This window comes from Solanum lycopersicum, chromosome 5, assembly GCF_036512215.1.
Source record: "Solanum lycopersicum chromosome 5, SLM_r2.1".
In the NCBI taxonomy this organism is placed as follows: domain Eukaryota; kingdom Viridiplantae; phylum Streptophyta; class Magnoliopsida; order Solanales; family Solanaceae; genus Solanum; species Solanum lycopersicum.
The window spans coordinates 6116478-6130959 of record NC_090804.1 but is presented as its reverse complement, the minus strand read 5'-3'; the positions used below and the strand labels follow the sequence as shown (position 1 = coordinate 6130959).

Genomic DNA, 14482 nt, shown 5'->3' with positions numbered 1-14482 from the left:
AAAAACAATTAGCCAATTTTTTAAACAAACTCTAGCTATTTTTTTAAATATGATAAATATAGTCATCTCAATCTAATAACCCTCAAACTATAGCTATTTATGTAAGTATTACTATATTATATAAAAAATGTTTAGCCTATAGTTTATTTGTCCCCACATTTAATGAAGTTTGGCCATCAAAGTAGATATTAATTCAAAATATAGCAAAGATCCATTCTTCAAAAAATTCTAAAAATAGCAACACAAGATAAAATTGTACTCCACTTATTATTTTTTCCTTTTTTTCTTTTGTCGTATTAGATATCTATATTAATATCTGATTATATTCGAATTCACGAAGGAAAGTTTAACATTTGAGTGAAAAACTTGTTCAGTGTTAAATATCTATAGTAACGTTTGATTATATTCGAATTCGTGAAGAAAAATTAACATTTGAGCGAAAAACTTTTTAACAAAGACAATTCCATACTTAAAATTTACAATTTTTTCCTAACAAAACAAAAAAGAATTATATTTTTTTTATCAAAATTAAAAATAAATAAAATATATTTTTTAATTAAAAAACATTCCACTTGTCTACCTGGTATCTACAGTTTAATCCCACGTAAAATCTCCTCACAGTTTTCTCCGAATACAGACAGATACAGAAAGAAAGAAGGAAAAAGAGAGACCTTACACAATAAAAATCCCATTTTTATTTGCTTTGGTCTCTCTTTTTCTTCTCTTTCTGTATAAAATTTTCTGCAAATTTCTGAAAAATCATCTTTTTAATCAAGTAAGTTCATCTTTTCTTGAATCTCCCAAAAAATAATCTTGTTTTGATGGTTGTCTGATTTCAAGATTGGATTTTTATGAACTTTGTGGATTTCTTGTGTTTTGGAATTTTTATTACATGTGAGATGGATGAATCTGTTTGTGGGGTTGAATTTTTTTGTGGGTATTTTGTGATTGATGTAATGTTTGTTGATTTGCCAAGTATCGTGGAAATTGGAATTCAAGATTCTAGCTTTAACTCCTTTTTGGGGGTTTGAAGCTTTGTTAGTGTGGTTTCTCTTATTTTTATGTTTTTAATTATAGTTATAAAGGAAAAGTTTTGATTTTTGAAATTCTGCTGGTGTGCCTGTAATGCTATGTATTTTGTTAATGACTGTTTGAATCAGTTCTTGTCATTGGATTAGTAAATTTTGAGAGTGTGAAAAAAAATTAGAGTGGTTTAAGGTGTCAAATTTAGGCTTTGGTCCCGGAAGGACATGGTTTTAGATCCCACAGCTGTCATCAATAACAAGAAGACATATTGTAATCCCACAAGTAGGGTTTGGGGAGGGCGGTGTATGCACAGGTTTACCCCTACGACTGTCATCATTTGCAAAATTAATGTGCAGTTGTACAAAATTTGATATGATTAGAAATGATCACGTTTAGCTGAATATGCAAGTAGCAAACATAAAGAGTGAAATGAAAGAAGGTTATTTGAGATGATTAGTCATGTCCAACATCGACCTCTTAATGCATTGGTGTACAGTTGTGTAACTATAGTGATGGAATGTGCTAAAGGGGATAGGTAATCGTAAAAATAAGTAAATTTTGGTCTAATTTTTTTTGCTAGGAATCTGTGTGTTGTTAGAGATTTGTATGCTAGTAGGAAATGTAGAGAATCTAATTGTACATATCGAATTTCTTGGGTCTGAATGAAGTTCTATTATTGTGAGGAGACATATAATCGACCCTAACTAACTCGCGATAATGACATCATCATTGTTGTTATAATAAAATGAGCTAGAGTGGCCAAGGTCGTTTTTTCCTCCTTTAAGAGTGTCTGTTCGAGACTGGACTGATTAAAGGAGTACCCAAGAGCTGAATCTTTAGTCTCAAGATATCTCCTTTTGAGTGGAAGGATATATTCTAAGTACATAAGGAGTACATTGATGCATGCATATCCGGTAGATTATCACAATTTATGCCAACAATGGTGAAACTAGAACTGAATTATGATTACAAATTATAAGGTAGAAATTTAGAGAGCGGTGGTGCTCATTCTTATATGAAGACATGATATATGAAATTAAAATAGGATGACTGAATGGAGGAATGCTACGGGAGTGTTATATGGTTAGATGATATCTACCGCAATGAAAGGCAAGTCCTATAGAATGTTGTGAACCCATGATGTTTTATAGGAGTTAACCACTAAAATATCCGTTGGACTATTGTTATAAGGATTTGAATTTTAAGATGAATGGTTGAATGTGCAGTCAAAAGTATGATTTGACTAGTACCAAAGGTGCAGAAACCAGTAAAAATCTCCTTTTCTGCCTATATAGCAGTCGACAGCCCCATCGAAAGGGTTCGGTTGGAGGAGTAAGTTTGACCTTTGTTACAATTTTCACCTCTTAGACGGAAAATAGAGTCCATTTCAGGTATTCTTTTTGGATGGGTTCTAGCAATTTAGAGAATATCAAAAATAATTTCTTCTTGCTGATACATAATGATATGAAGCTATTCATTATTTCTATTGAAAACTATCTAAGGGGGCTGTGGTTGCAGTTTATGAGGCACACTAACATCAGCTCTTCTCTTTCTGATAAATGTCACATTTTTAAATTCTATATTTCAGGTTCAAAAGAGGTGCTTTAAATTGAACAAAGTGTTTTCTGTCAGATCCTTATTGTACTAGTTGTTCTGTCTCTATGTGGAAATCCATTTCAAATGTCATCACAAGCTTTGGCCAGAAGAAGGATTCTGCTACGCCCAGTCGAACTTGTCACGAGTACTCAGATGACGATGATATCCGCTCTAATGAAAGCACTGAGGAAGGACTAGAATGCCCAATATGTTGGGAATCATTTAACATTGTTGAGAATGTTCCCTATGTATTGTGGTGTGGCCACTCTCTTTGTAAAAATTGTCTGTTGGGACTTAAATCGGCTTCCGTGAAGATATCCACCCAACAAATCCAGATTCCATTGTTCGTTTCCTGCCCATGGTGTAATTTGCTGACACTTCGATTGTTTTACCAGGGAAATCTCAAGTTTCCTAGCAAGAACTTCTTCCTCCTCTGGATGGTGGAGAGCAGAAATGGTGACAGGATGAAGTCTCCATCTGCCATATACATGGATCAATTAATGTGCTCCTCCCCTTGTACTTCAAATACCAGGAACGCGAGTTCTGTTACGAACTGCAGGAGGGCTCATCGTATAGGCTCTTCGGGGTCTGGCACTAGTGGTCCTAATACAAATGATACCCCTACAATGCAAAGGACCCAGTTTTCTCTTCAGAAGTCCCTTGATTTCTTTTTCCGGTTGACATCCAAATTTCCGTTGGTTGTTGCACTTCTTCTGGTTGTTATATTTGTGATACCTTCCAGTGTGGGCATCTTGATTCTATACCTGGTGATCACAATTCTTTTTGGACTTCCATCTTTGCTAGTTATATACTTCGCTTATCCTGCTCTAGATTGGCTGGTGAGAGAGATTACTTCTTGAAGTATTTCTGTTCAATTTGTTTGAGGATTATTTTTTAGAGTTTCGAGGATGTAATACATAGTACTGTTTGCACTAGTAAACAATGTCTCATCAGTTTGATCTTAGTTTTCATATCAAGAGATGGTGTAAATAGTTGTTGGTTTTTGTGGAGGTTAAGGTTAATTTTCCTTCAAAGTTTGTATCTGCTATTGTTAATGGATGAATGATATCGCGGGGTTGCTCTTTCTACTATAACTTTATTGAGATAGATTTATTTCCCTCCGGAGAATTACAACTTGACATCACTATTGATTTGTGATGATGTTATGAAAGCTTATACACGGCGAATATTGTGCCTTAGTATATTTTCATGTTTCTCCAATAAATTTGGATCTACCAATTTACATTTTTTACAGATTTCTTATGAATGGTACTTTTAAAAGCATGAACAAGTTGATGGCATTTTTCCAGTGACTCTGATCTTATTTGCCTTCTCTAACACCTTTAGCTCTTCGTTCTTTCGATGTTGATCTGCTTGTTCTTTGGCCCCTCCTGCAATGCTTTCAATCCTTCCAACCTCATCGTGGAAATGTTTCCTGGCTTTTGCCCTACGCCTGTCTAATTCAGCCTGTAATTTCATTTTTTCATTTGATAATAGTTCAGCCTGTAATTTCATTCATTATGTAGTTGGTAAATAAATGAATACCAGAAGATCAACTATTAAGAAAATTTTAAGATAGAATCAACCTCAACTTTCTCCAAGTTGCGCTTTGCTTTCTTCTTCTTCTTAGTCTCCCAGTCCACAATTTCATTTATGAGCTTCTTGTACCTGAAACTTCTCTTCTTAGTAAAAGGGTAACAAGTGGTTCATATAATAGAACAATGAAATGTTATTGTCAATATGCAGGTATATCACTTTCACTGTCCTTTTCGGAGAAAAAGGTATAAGTGAAGGTTTTCTCGTGTGATGTCAATGGCCAGGCATCAGTTTAGCAAGATACCTTATCCTGATTTTCTCCATTTCTTCTTTCTCCCAGTTATCTGCCTGAGAATTTCCACTTGCAGGCTTTATTGTATTTGGCGCTTTAGCCATGCCTGGTTGTGAGGAGAATTGCCTAGTTGGCTGAACAGCAGGAGCGGAAACAGGAACCTCAGGAGCCTTGGGAGGTCTGATATCGATGCTTTGGTCTGGAAATGTAGATGCTCTCTTCATGGATGGAGCTCTTATGGCCTTTTCAGCAACTTCACTTTCAGGTTTGCTATCTCCAAATGTTGGCGTTTTCTTAATGGGTGGAGCTTTTTTGGCCTTTTCAGCAACTTCGCTTTCAGGGGTGCTATCTCCAAACGTTGGCGTTCTCTTGATGGATGGAACTTTTTTGAGCTTTCCAACAACTTCGCTTTCAGGTTTGGTATCTCCAAAAGTTGGTTTCTTCTTAATAGATGGCACAGATTTAACTGGCCCTGGATTGATTGTTGTTGACCCTATTGGCTCACTTTTATATGGAAGTTTTGAACTTGATTTTGAAGCTTCATCTGTTACAAGTAAGAAGAAAATGCTAAACATGTTAGGATGATAAATAAAATGACTATTGACTAGTCCTCATTATTTAACTAAGAAATCCAACGGTTTGAACTATTTGTTGAACCTTTTTCTTGATTTTATTGTTTATTCATCTCGCAATTTAGAAATTCAATTATTCAATGTCTAAGTGGCCTTTGGATAGAAATCACGAAGATGTGTATTTGAGAGGAAAAGGGTTGGGTTTCCTACTCCCCGGGGGGGTAAAGTATTTTCATTTTGGACCAGTTGTAGGAGAGGAGGGATTTGAGCCCCTGACATCATGGTTTGTAACTATGTCCTCTAATCCTCATTCCATCTACAGCTTGAGCCCCTGACATCATGGTTTGTAACTATGTCCTCTAATCCTCATTCCATCTACAGCTTGTTTATTATGATTCTTAATTATGAACTAAGAAAGACGAGGAATCATCGGAAATTTCTTCCTACCTGAGAGCTTTTCCGGTTTCTTGGCAATATCCTCTCCTTTACTTTTGATCTTTGTCAAAGGTTTATCACCTCCACTATTTGTCCTTCTGTGGTCGTATTCACTCTTTTCTTCAATTGATGTTATAGCAAATGCAGCTGCTGCCACCGCAGCTGGATAATCAATGCTATCACTGGAATCATAATCACGACTCATTGTCCTAGTAAACTGTCTGTGCAACCAGCTAGGTATTCTTTTCGTTTCTGTTCAAAACAACAAAAAGCTTTTAGAATGTTTTTGTTTTCCTATGATTTAGTTTTGAGTCTGAGTTACTACCTTTAAAAGGTTGAGTTTTCTGTGGTGGTACTGTTCTATCTTTGCTGCTGCCACCTTTCTCTTCTTCTCCTATACCGGTAAACTTCACCCTAGAACAGTTGTGTTAATTGCAACACGATCAAAAAAGTTTTTCGTTATGATGCTAGAATTTGAATTGACGTTCATTACCTTATTTGCTTAAGCATATCCATTATTTCTTTGTGTAATGGAACCTTATATTAAAGCTACTTCAAAGATCAGATAAAAAGTTGAAACTTTTTTCGAAGAAGCACAAGAAAAAAGGAAGTTTTTTTGTCAGGTATAAAAGCTTTGCTGCTTTTGAAGGAATTTTAATGATTAAGTTAAGGTATCTTTGCATGTAAGGCTTTGGTTTTGGATCTTCAAACAAAAGTTATCAAACATTCTTTTCTTGTGCTATAAATGCTTTGCTTTTTCTTGAAGAGATTCAAATTCCGTTTAAGAGTTGACGGTCATAAACACACCTAAAGTATCCCGGTTTTATAAGTTTCATACTTGAACTATCACCTGCTATTTATCAAAGCACACCTCAGTTCAGGTAGGATAGTTAGGTATGAAACTCGAAAAACCGCGATACTTTAGGTATGTCGAGAAAGTTGAAAAAGTAGGAATCTTGAGTTCTTTTCAGGTTTATATAGATTCAAATTCCTTAATCAGAAACCAACACAAGAAATAAAGACAGCAAAACTAACAATGTAATATAAAACAACTTTACTAAAACAATAAAATAAACTAAAGTTTAATCTGAAACTTCTCTAAACAAATAAGAAGGACCTAATGTACTTATCCATATCTAAAAATGTAAATTAATAGATTAAACTCTGTGAATTCTCTATGCACAAGCAGGAGCCTGGAACCCTCTCAGGGTAGCAAAGACGATAGATTGAGGAGCAACACTGATGGGCAACGTTGGATCAACGAGCTTAGGCTTCATTACCGGGATGTCCAATGAGGAAGTGAGCTTCAATGGAGTTCCATTTAGCAACAAGACATCACTCTGAATGTTTCCATCTTTTGGAGTCAAATGGTACTCTTCTCTTGGATGCATAGAATCAACACTATCAGGATTTGGATTTGTATACTCAACCGATGCAACACCTTCAGCGTACATATTCAAGTCATCGACAACAGAGACATCAAAGGTAGTTGACTTATCCATGTTGATTAGTAGAACTGTAATACCCTGAAAGACCAACAAAAAAATTTCAGAAAAAGTGTATGCAGACCTAAGGTCTTACCGAGACTGTTTCCGAAAAAGACCATGGTAAAGTTGAAATCTTTGATAGTGTTGTTGTAACTTACACTTGTCTTTGAGCAATGTGCGTAAGTGCGGATGTAGGGAGAGCCTTCATGAGTAATAGAAAGCACATTCTTTCCCATAAGCTTATGCCATAGAAGAGCACTGCAGATATCATCAAGAAACTTGTAAGATACCTAAACTTTAGTGTGAAATAAGTAAATTTTAGATTATGAGAATCGCGTTTTAAGTACCCATAGTAATCTGGATTTGGGATGAAACTTGTTGTGTTGAGAAGACCATAGTTTCCTCCTATTAAAGATTGTCTGCAGTATACCTTATGGTTGAATGTTGATGTCATTCCCAATTGATCCAAGTACCTACAACAACACCAATACTAACATAAGACACATTTGTTTTACGTGTTATCACGTTTTATCAGGCTTGATATGAAGAGTTACCAGAAGCCGTTAACGAAGGTGTGTGAAGTGGTTTTGCCACCACTGTTATAAGCTCCACCAGATTCACCAACCCATGGTCCAGATGATGGTGAAAACAACTTAGCATCATTATCAACATTCTTAAATGTTTGAGCTATCTGACTTAGGAAAAATGGATTCTGAAGTTTGTCAATCAAAGTTGGATCAACACCTACAACGTGACAATACAAACATTCTTTTAACACGCCAGTTCGAATCCTGAATCTGCCTCTGGAATACAACAAACATACATTAGTATTACATACCTGCTCCAAGGTTGTAAATATGATGTGTCAATCCATCGACAACGCCCGGACCGGTTGTTTCAAGGAACTCTTGGAACCATTTTTGATCATAAAATCCACCAGGGGCCAAGATTTTTGGTCTATTAGCAGGATTAGGATACATATGTGTGACAAGTTTCTTCAATTTCTTAACATCATTACCATATTGATGAGCCTTTATTTTTGCAGCAACTCCACTTCCACAAAGCTCATTACCTAACAAAAATTAATGTTAGTATTTTTTTATATATAAACAAGTAAAGAAAAAACGATTTTTTTTGTTGTTTAGCGATAAAATTTATTTATTTTACCTAACTCATATGAGTCAATTTTGTATCCCTTATTGAGAGTGTATTTCATCAATGATTTTGCATTGTAGTGATTCCAATCTCCAACCCAAAGAGTTGTATCATTTTCATCCGATGGTATTCTTCCAATCAAAGCATTGAATGAAAATGTTATCGCGGCTCTGCATAAATAATATCATGTTTGGTTAATCGTAAATTAATGTTTATTACCAGATAAATATTTCATGCGTAATTATGAATAGAATAAAATAAAATTAGGCCAAAAATGGAAAGCTTTGAAACAACATTAGTTTTTGTATGATCTATAGGTCACGGGTCACGTTAATTTTGAACCCTACGTGAACACGAGATGCTTTTACTTACCCTGTTTTGTTGAACATGTCATGCAATTCATCCCATCTATTCATGTGAAGACATCCATCACTAAATCCAAAGAGTCCATCAGATTTTTTCTCAAAATTTGAGCAATTTTTGGGGTAATTTCCAACTTTGTAATAAACTTGATCTTGTAATGAACCTCCTATTCTGAGTCTTAGTGGATTAAATGCTGCAAAAAATTAAAAATTAGAAAATATTATTTAGAAGCAAAAAAAAAAAGTATAAATATAACGTATATTTACCAACTTTTTTTTTAGAGAATAAAAACAAGATTGGGCATGAAAAAGAACATCCAAGTTAAAGACAACTTTCCATAATTAAACTCTAATTAAAATTTTAAAAAAATATTATTTTGTTAAACCGTAATACATGAATTGATTTAAAATTTAAACTTGATGAAGTTCAAGATATAAGATACTTATTACTAAACTCATAGACCATAGTACAATTAAAATTATAACTTCATATCTAATATTCGTTAAAATATTAACGAATTGTCATACATAAAATCTATATTCACGTTAAAAAAAATAATTTAAATGAACATGATGGTTTGAAGGCTAGATTCTTGTTCAAAGAATAAAAATTTAATATTATTTTAAAATTATATCAACCTATATTAATAGATATCACATTTAAAAAAAAAAATATTTTTACGCCCATATAATAATAATAATAAAGAAATTAGAGCAACATATTACTAGTACTACTAACCTTTAACAGCGTTTGTAAGAATCCTGTTTTTCAAATCCTACATAATTCAAAAACATAAAATAAATCAATTAAAAAAAAAAATGTCTTATTTTTTTTCCTCCGGCATAACAACAACATAACCAGTATAGTCGCATACCTAAAGAGCGAGCTTGTTTTCAAGCTGACTCTTGATTCACAAGAAATAAATTTACATATGAACGAATTTACAAAACTTAGATAAATAATAAAAATCGAAAAATATTTACCAGATTAAGAATACCAGCTTTTCCCCATGGACATTGATTATAATCACATTTATTTTCTGGCCACCAATCTAATGTTGCACATATGAAATTATCATCTGTTTGAGCTATAGATGTAACTCCTTTCACCACAACTTTTAATTCATCTGAATTAGACAAATTAAATAAACATGATGAAACTAAAAAAAACAAACAAAAAAATCTACTTCTTCTTGAAACCATATTTTTATTTTTTATTGATCAATCAATAAAAATAAAAGAAGAATATAATAAAATTTTTGAAGTTTGATACGTTTATATAGAAAGAAAAAAAAAGACATAGTGGCTAAGGATTATGAATCCTAGATGACTACTAAAAAATTAAACTATGTACTAATTATACTATGATTCTAATTTAACAAAATAATAATAATTATTATTTTTATTCGAGATATTAAAAGTTCAAATTTCGAAAGGATTCAATATATAATAAAGGATAAATATCATCTTATTAGTACAAGTAGGAATTTGAGTTTATGTAATAATATACTGACAATGTAAAGAATTATTACACTTTTAATAATTTTGACGTGTAATAAAAGATAAATATTATTATGTATTATTATCGTAAGCTAAACAGTTAAAAGTAATAAATCGTTGTAGTATAATATAATAATAAAAGGGTAAGAAATTCTTACAATATTAATATATATTTTCTATTTAATGTCAATTTAGGTCACCGTATTATTATATTATTATATATTATACGTTTACTTGATGGTATAAAAAATATGTATATTGTGAAATTATAAAGTTGAAACCTAATTTAACTGTATTATATCTTTTAGAAATTTAACTTAATCCTTTGTGGTCTGATTTTCTTGCTTTATATTATTCAAATAAAAAAAAAGGTTTTATTTTGGGATTAATCAGTATTTAAGACATACACAACTCTATATATATAAAGTTATTTTTAATGAGGTTTTGTGAGAAAATAATTGGCATTCCTCAAAAATAAATTAAAAGATTATCTCAAATATAAATTTCTAACTAGACCAATTTTCGTATGGATGTGGATAATGTTTTTCTTTTTCAAAAAGAATTATTCAATTTTAAGTTGAATATCGAGAGTTTTTGGGATTTAAAAAACTTATATTTTCACAATTTTTACTTTAAAGTATCCATAAAAATTCAAAGATAATTTCAATTCGTATTTATGTTCAAATACAACTCAATTTTTCAAATACTATTTTCAACTAGAAAAAAGAAAAACTAAAATACTTCCTCTTTTTTGTTCCTTCAATTTTCATAATTTTTATGCCAAAACATGCACTAAACGTAATCTAAACTACTATATTTTAGATGACCACTTTATTGGATATTTTTGGGATAAATTGGGTACAAGAATTTTAGATTTCTAAAGTCATTAAATTCTAAATTAAGATTTTATATATATTCAATATTTTTTTAAAATATAAATATAAAGTTATTCAGTTCAACCAAATTCATAACTGAAATGCTAGCTCCACCCTAGTCACATGACTAATGCTTCCTACGATTCTCAGAGCATGATAAAAGCTATTCATTTTAATCATGAAAAGAAAAAAATGTTTCAGGTGAGTTAGGTCTTAATTGATCAGTAAGTTGAGGAGACAAAAACAATTTCAACTTGCTTCAATTAACTTTTTTATTGATTGATCATGATTTGATTGTTGAATTTAAAATGACGTTTCAAATAAACGAATCAAATTCACGCCTTAAAAGTAGCCAGGAGAGCCTCACACCATTGGACCATAGATCCTTGATGTGTTCAAAGTGTCCAATCTATTCAATTTAACCGTTACAATTAGCATTTTACTTTATATATATATATATATATATATATATATATGCATATTATAATTTTTTAACGAAAAATGTCTAGTTGAACACCCTCGGAACAAAGTAGCTCCACCACTGTCATCATCACAATCATTTTAGGACATTTATTCTATATTCATTGTTTCTTTATTTTTTAGTCAAATTGGAAAATAAATGAGTTTTTGTTTCTTATAATATACTTTTTTGGTTTTTTTTTATTTGGGAGAAGTGTGGGATGGTAAAAAAGAAGATAAGGTATTTTTTTTATAGAAGCTAAATGGAGATCGTAATTAGAATAAAGTCGTTTATTATTGTATTAAAAATGATCTTTAAAGAAAATTAATTAATAATAATAATTTAATTACGATTATACAGTAAACCCTCTATATATTAATACTCAGTAAATTAATAATCTCTCTAAAAATAATATTTTTTTTCGATCTCGACTTGGACCAATGGAAAAAATCATCAATTTCGATAAGATAATAAGATCATATATTTCCAGAAGACCCCTATATAAATACATGGTCCCATTAATATCATAAATTAATAATTCTTTAAAAGTGCAAATATATCTGAGATAATTTAGTAAAATATGATTTTATTGTGTTCTATTTTTTTCTTAAAATTTAAATCTAGCTGAAACTCATCTCTAACTTTTCTTATTATAAGAGCTCCGTGTTGTCAATTGTGAAGAGTTGTATATGTGATAAGTGTTTCCTTACGTGTATTGGTTCCAAAGGTGTAGTATCATCTTCAACTTCTTCATCAACATATTTTTCGGTAGTATCCACAATTTCTTTTATGTTCTGGACCTCTTAACATGTTTCACTTTCATCCGGATAATCCAACAGGTTATTGACAAACATTTTGTTGTGGTAACCGAGATCATAAAATCAACTACCTCAAATTCATTAACGACGTTTCCACAAGTAGGTTCATTCAAATTATCTGAGATTGCATTCCCCGAACAAATTTAACAGTATCGAATACAATTTGCTATTATCTGTTGCCAAACATTTTTGTCCAAACATGGATTGCAAAATTGACAACATCCAAAACATTAAGCTTTACTGGGTCAATTTGTCTCACTTCATAGTCTTCTAATATCCTACGATAAAATTTGTTCGATAATATATCTTAAAAACTTTTATTATCCCAACATCACAATGTTGGAATTAGTAAGATACAATGATTTTGATATATTCGTTGTACATTATGTATAATAATTTTTTTATGTGAAATCAATAAATATGATAATAAATTAGTAAGATACAGTGATTTTGATATATTCAAAATTAACCTTTTATTAAATCTCAAACCATTCTTTAAATTAAGAGAAAAGACATAAAGTCACCATTGAAATTGTCTTGGATTTTTAAAAAGACATCTTAACTTTCCAACTGTCCTATTACTCCACTAAACAATTTTGAACATATATTATTATACCATTTTTGATCAGTCCCAAATTTTAAGAAGAAGTGTGTTCACACACCAATCATAACATGACACACTTAAATTTAATTTAATTTTTCTTCTCTCTCTCTTACTTTTTGAATTTTAATTTTGATTTATCTTAAATTCATTTCATCTTCCATCTTTCACTCTCATTTTTTCTTCACCTCCCAGCCCTCATGTCAAATAAAATCTCTCATATTTTTTTTCTGTTCTTTTTCTTCTTCTTTTCCGGTGAAATTCTTTATAGAATTTATGTTATTATTTAGACTTTACTAAATTATTGATAACAAAATTAGTTATTTTTTTAAAAAAAATTAAAATTTTAAAGTATCATCAGCTGCTCATTTTCATATAAATTCAAAATTAGAAATCATAATTTTAAAAAATCAATTAATTCTCCAAAAATTGAAAGAACTTAATTTAAATCGGATAAAAAAACTATATGATACTACCCAATCATGTCACTAATTTATTTCATTTTCATATAACTTCAATACTAGAAATGATAATTTTGAAATAATCATAATTCTCAGGAAATTGAAAAACTTTAATTGAAATTTAGATTTTTTTAAAAAAACTAAAATAATACCTATTAATCATCTTGAAATCTAATGTATTTATCAAATTATTAAAATGTAATAAATTATTTAGATATAATTTTAAAATTGAAGAGAGTTAAATTAATAGTAGTAAAAAGGAAAGATATATAGAGTTGTGGTAAAAAGTGACATTTAAAGTGAGAAGCTTCAATGAAGATTAAATTGAATTTTTGAAGAAGAAGGAAGAAAGAAAAAGGAAAAATAATAAGGAGAAAAAGTTTAAATAATAAGAAAAAAATAAGAAAATGTATTTTACAGCAAAATACTTACAAAAATAAATTATATTCGTTTTTTTAGTTTGTTCATGCTCTTTAAGAGAGTGCATACACTCTCCATGCCAGGTGGACAAAAAATGATGTAATAATATCAATCCAGAATTGTTTAGGGGGGCAATAGGACGCTTGGTAGTTTAGGTGTCTTTTTGAAAATTCGAGACAATTTCAAGTGTCACTTTATATCTTTTCTCTTAAATTAATGAATATTAATTTATCGATTAAATAATATCTCTATAAAATGATAATATATCATGATCCTAACTAGTGACAATTATATTTTAGCACTCTATACATGCCGCTAAAGACCGAAAGCGTATAGACACTAGATTCAATAACAATTACTTAACTAATGATGATAAAGAATTTTACACTTTTATTAATATACATATTTACTTCCGCTAAAACTGTTTTAGTTATAATACGTAAATATTAGTTTCCCTTTAAAACAAAATTAGGAACAAATACTGTTTTTATTTCGGTTAGCGGTTATATTAACAAAATTTTATATTTTTTAGGATGAAAATTACGATATGACAAGTTTAATTATAAAAAAAATAGTTAAACATTAATTTAAAACGTGAACCAAATTTTAATTCTAAGTCACCATAAAATTGATCCATTAAATCAATGATCAAGTGATAAATGCATCAGGCAGATACACGGCTTGCATTTATGAGTTTAGAACACAAAGTATATTTTCTCTCTTCAACTTTATTTGTCACGTTTTATTTCTTAAGTAAAATAACTAGGGGTGTGCATCGGTCGGTTCGGTTCGGTTTTACATATAATCGGTTCGGTTTATCGGTTTTCGGTTTTAAAATATTCTAACCCAATAACAAATCAATAAGAAATTTTTTATCGGTTTATCG

The 14482-nt window shown here is 30.8% G+C and overlaps 3 protein-coding genes across 7 annotated transcripts; 1 reads left to right on the top strand and 2 right to left on the bottom strand.

Moving 5' to 3' along the window:
- Nucleotides 1–574: 574 nt before the first annotated feature.
- On the top strand, nt 575–8115 carry LOC112941533 (uncharacterized). Of its 2 annotated transcripts, XR_003246788.2 has the most exons (4): nt 575–775; nt 2615–4865; nt 6647–6942; nt 7480–8115. XR_003246788.2 is itself a non-coding variant. In XM_004239025.5 (2 exons), the coding sequence occupies exon 2, from the start codon at nt 2688–2690 to the stop codon at nt 3480–3482; it is 795 nt and encodes a 264-aa protein (XP_004239073.2). In that variant the 5' UTR covers nt 638–775; nt 2615–2687; the 3' UTR covers nt 3483–3716. The 2 variants fall into 2 exon arrangements, 1 of the variants encoding a protein (XP_004239073.2); XM_004239025.5 differs by lacking the exons at nt 6647–6942; nt 7480–8115 and having other exon boundaries at nt 638–775; nt 2615–3716.
- On the bottom strand, nt 3705–6074 carry LOC101248874 (remorin). 4 transcript variants are annotated; one of them, XM_069297561.1, is made up of 6 exons: nt 5951–6074; nt 5783–5871; nt 5470–5709; nt 4463–4994; nt 4209–4290; nt 3705–4125 (listed from the first exon to the last, which is right to left on the bottom strand). In XM_069297561.1, exons 1-6 carry the CDS (start codon nt 5971–5973, stop codon nt 3898–3900), a joined length of 1194 nt encoding a protein of 397 aa, XP_069153662.1. In that variant the 5' UTR covers nt 5974–6074; the 3' UTR covers nt 3705–3897. The 4 variants fall into 4 exon arrangements, with proteins under 4 accessions (XP_069153662.1, XP_069153663.1, XP_069153665.1 ...); XM_069297562.1 differs by having other exon boundaries at nt 3705–4089; XM_069297564.1 differs by having other exon boundaries at nt 5783–5864; nt 5951–6055.
- LOC101264423 (heparanase-like protein 2) lies at nt 6474–9734 on the bottom strand. The gene is made up of 9 exons (XM_004239417.5): nt 9446–9734; nt 9201–9237; nt 8472–8655; nt 8112–8269; nt 7783–8016; nt 7499–7688; nt 7292–7417; nt 7103–7202; nt 6474–6983 (listed from the first exon to the last, which is right to left on the bottom strand). Exons 1-9 carry the CDS (start codon nt 9662–9664, stop codon nt 6633–6635), a joined length of 1599 nt encoding a protein of 532 aa, XP_004239465.5. The 5' UTR covers nt 9665–9734; the 3' UTR covers nt 6474–6632.
- Between the last annotated feature and the right edge of the window lie 4748 nt (nt 9735–14482).

Coding starts and splice junctions, on each gene's coding strand:
- LOC112941533 (XM_004239025.5), top strand. CDS start 2,688: ATGTGGAAATCCATTTCAAATGTCATCACAAGCTTTGGCCAGAAGAAG.
- LOC101248874 (XM_069297561.1), bottom strand. CDS start 5,973: ATGGATATGCTTAAGCAAATAAG. Junction 5,872..5,950: donor GATATGCTTAAGCAAATAAG/GTAATGAACGTC, acceptor CAACTGTTCTAG/GGTGAAGTTTACCGGTATAG. Junction 4,126..4,208: donor GCAACTTGGAGAAAGTTGAG/GTTGATTCTATC, acceptor ATGAAATTACAG/GCTGAACTATTATCAAATGA.
- LOC101264423 (XM_004239417.5), bottom strand. CDS start 9,664: ATGGTTTCAAGAAGAAGTAGATTTTTTTGTTTGTTTTTTTTAGTTTCA. Junction 8,656..9,200: donor TCTTACAAACGCTGTTAAAG/GTTAGTAGTACT, acceptor AATTTTTTGCAG/CATTTAATCCACTAAGACTC. Junction 7,689..7,782: donor TATTTACAACCTTGGAGCAG/GTATGTAATACT, acceptor GTCACGTTGTAG/GTGTTGATCCAACTTTGATT.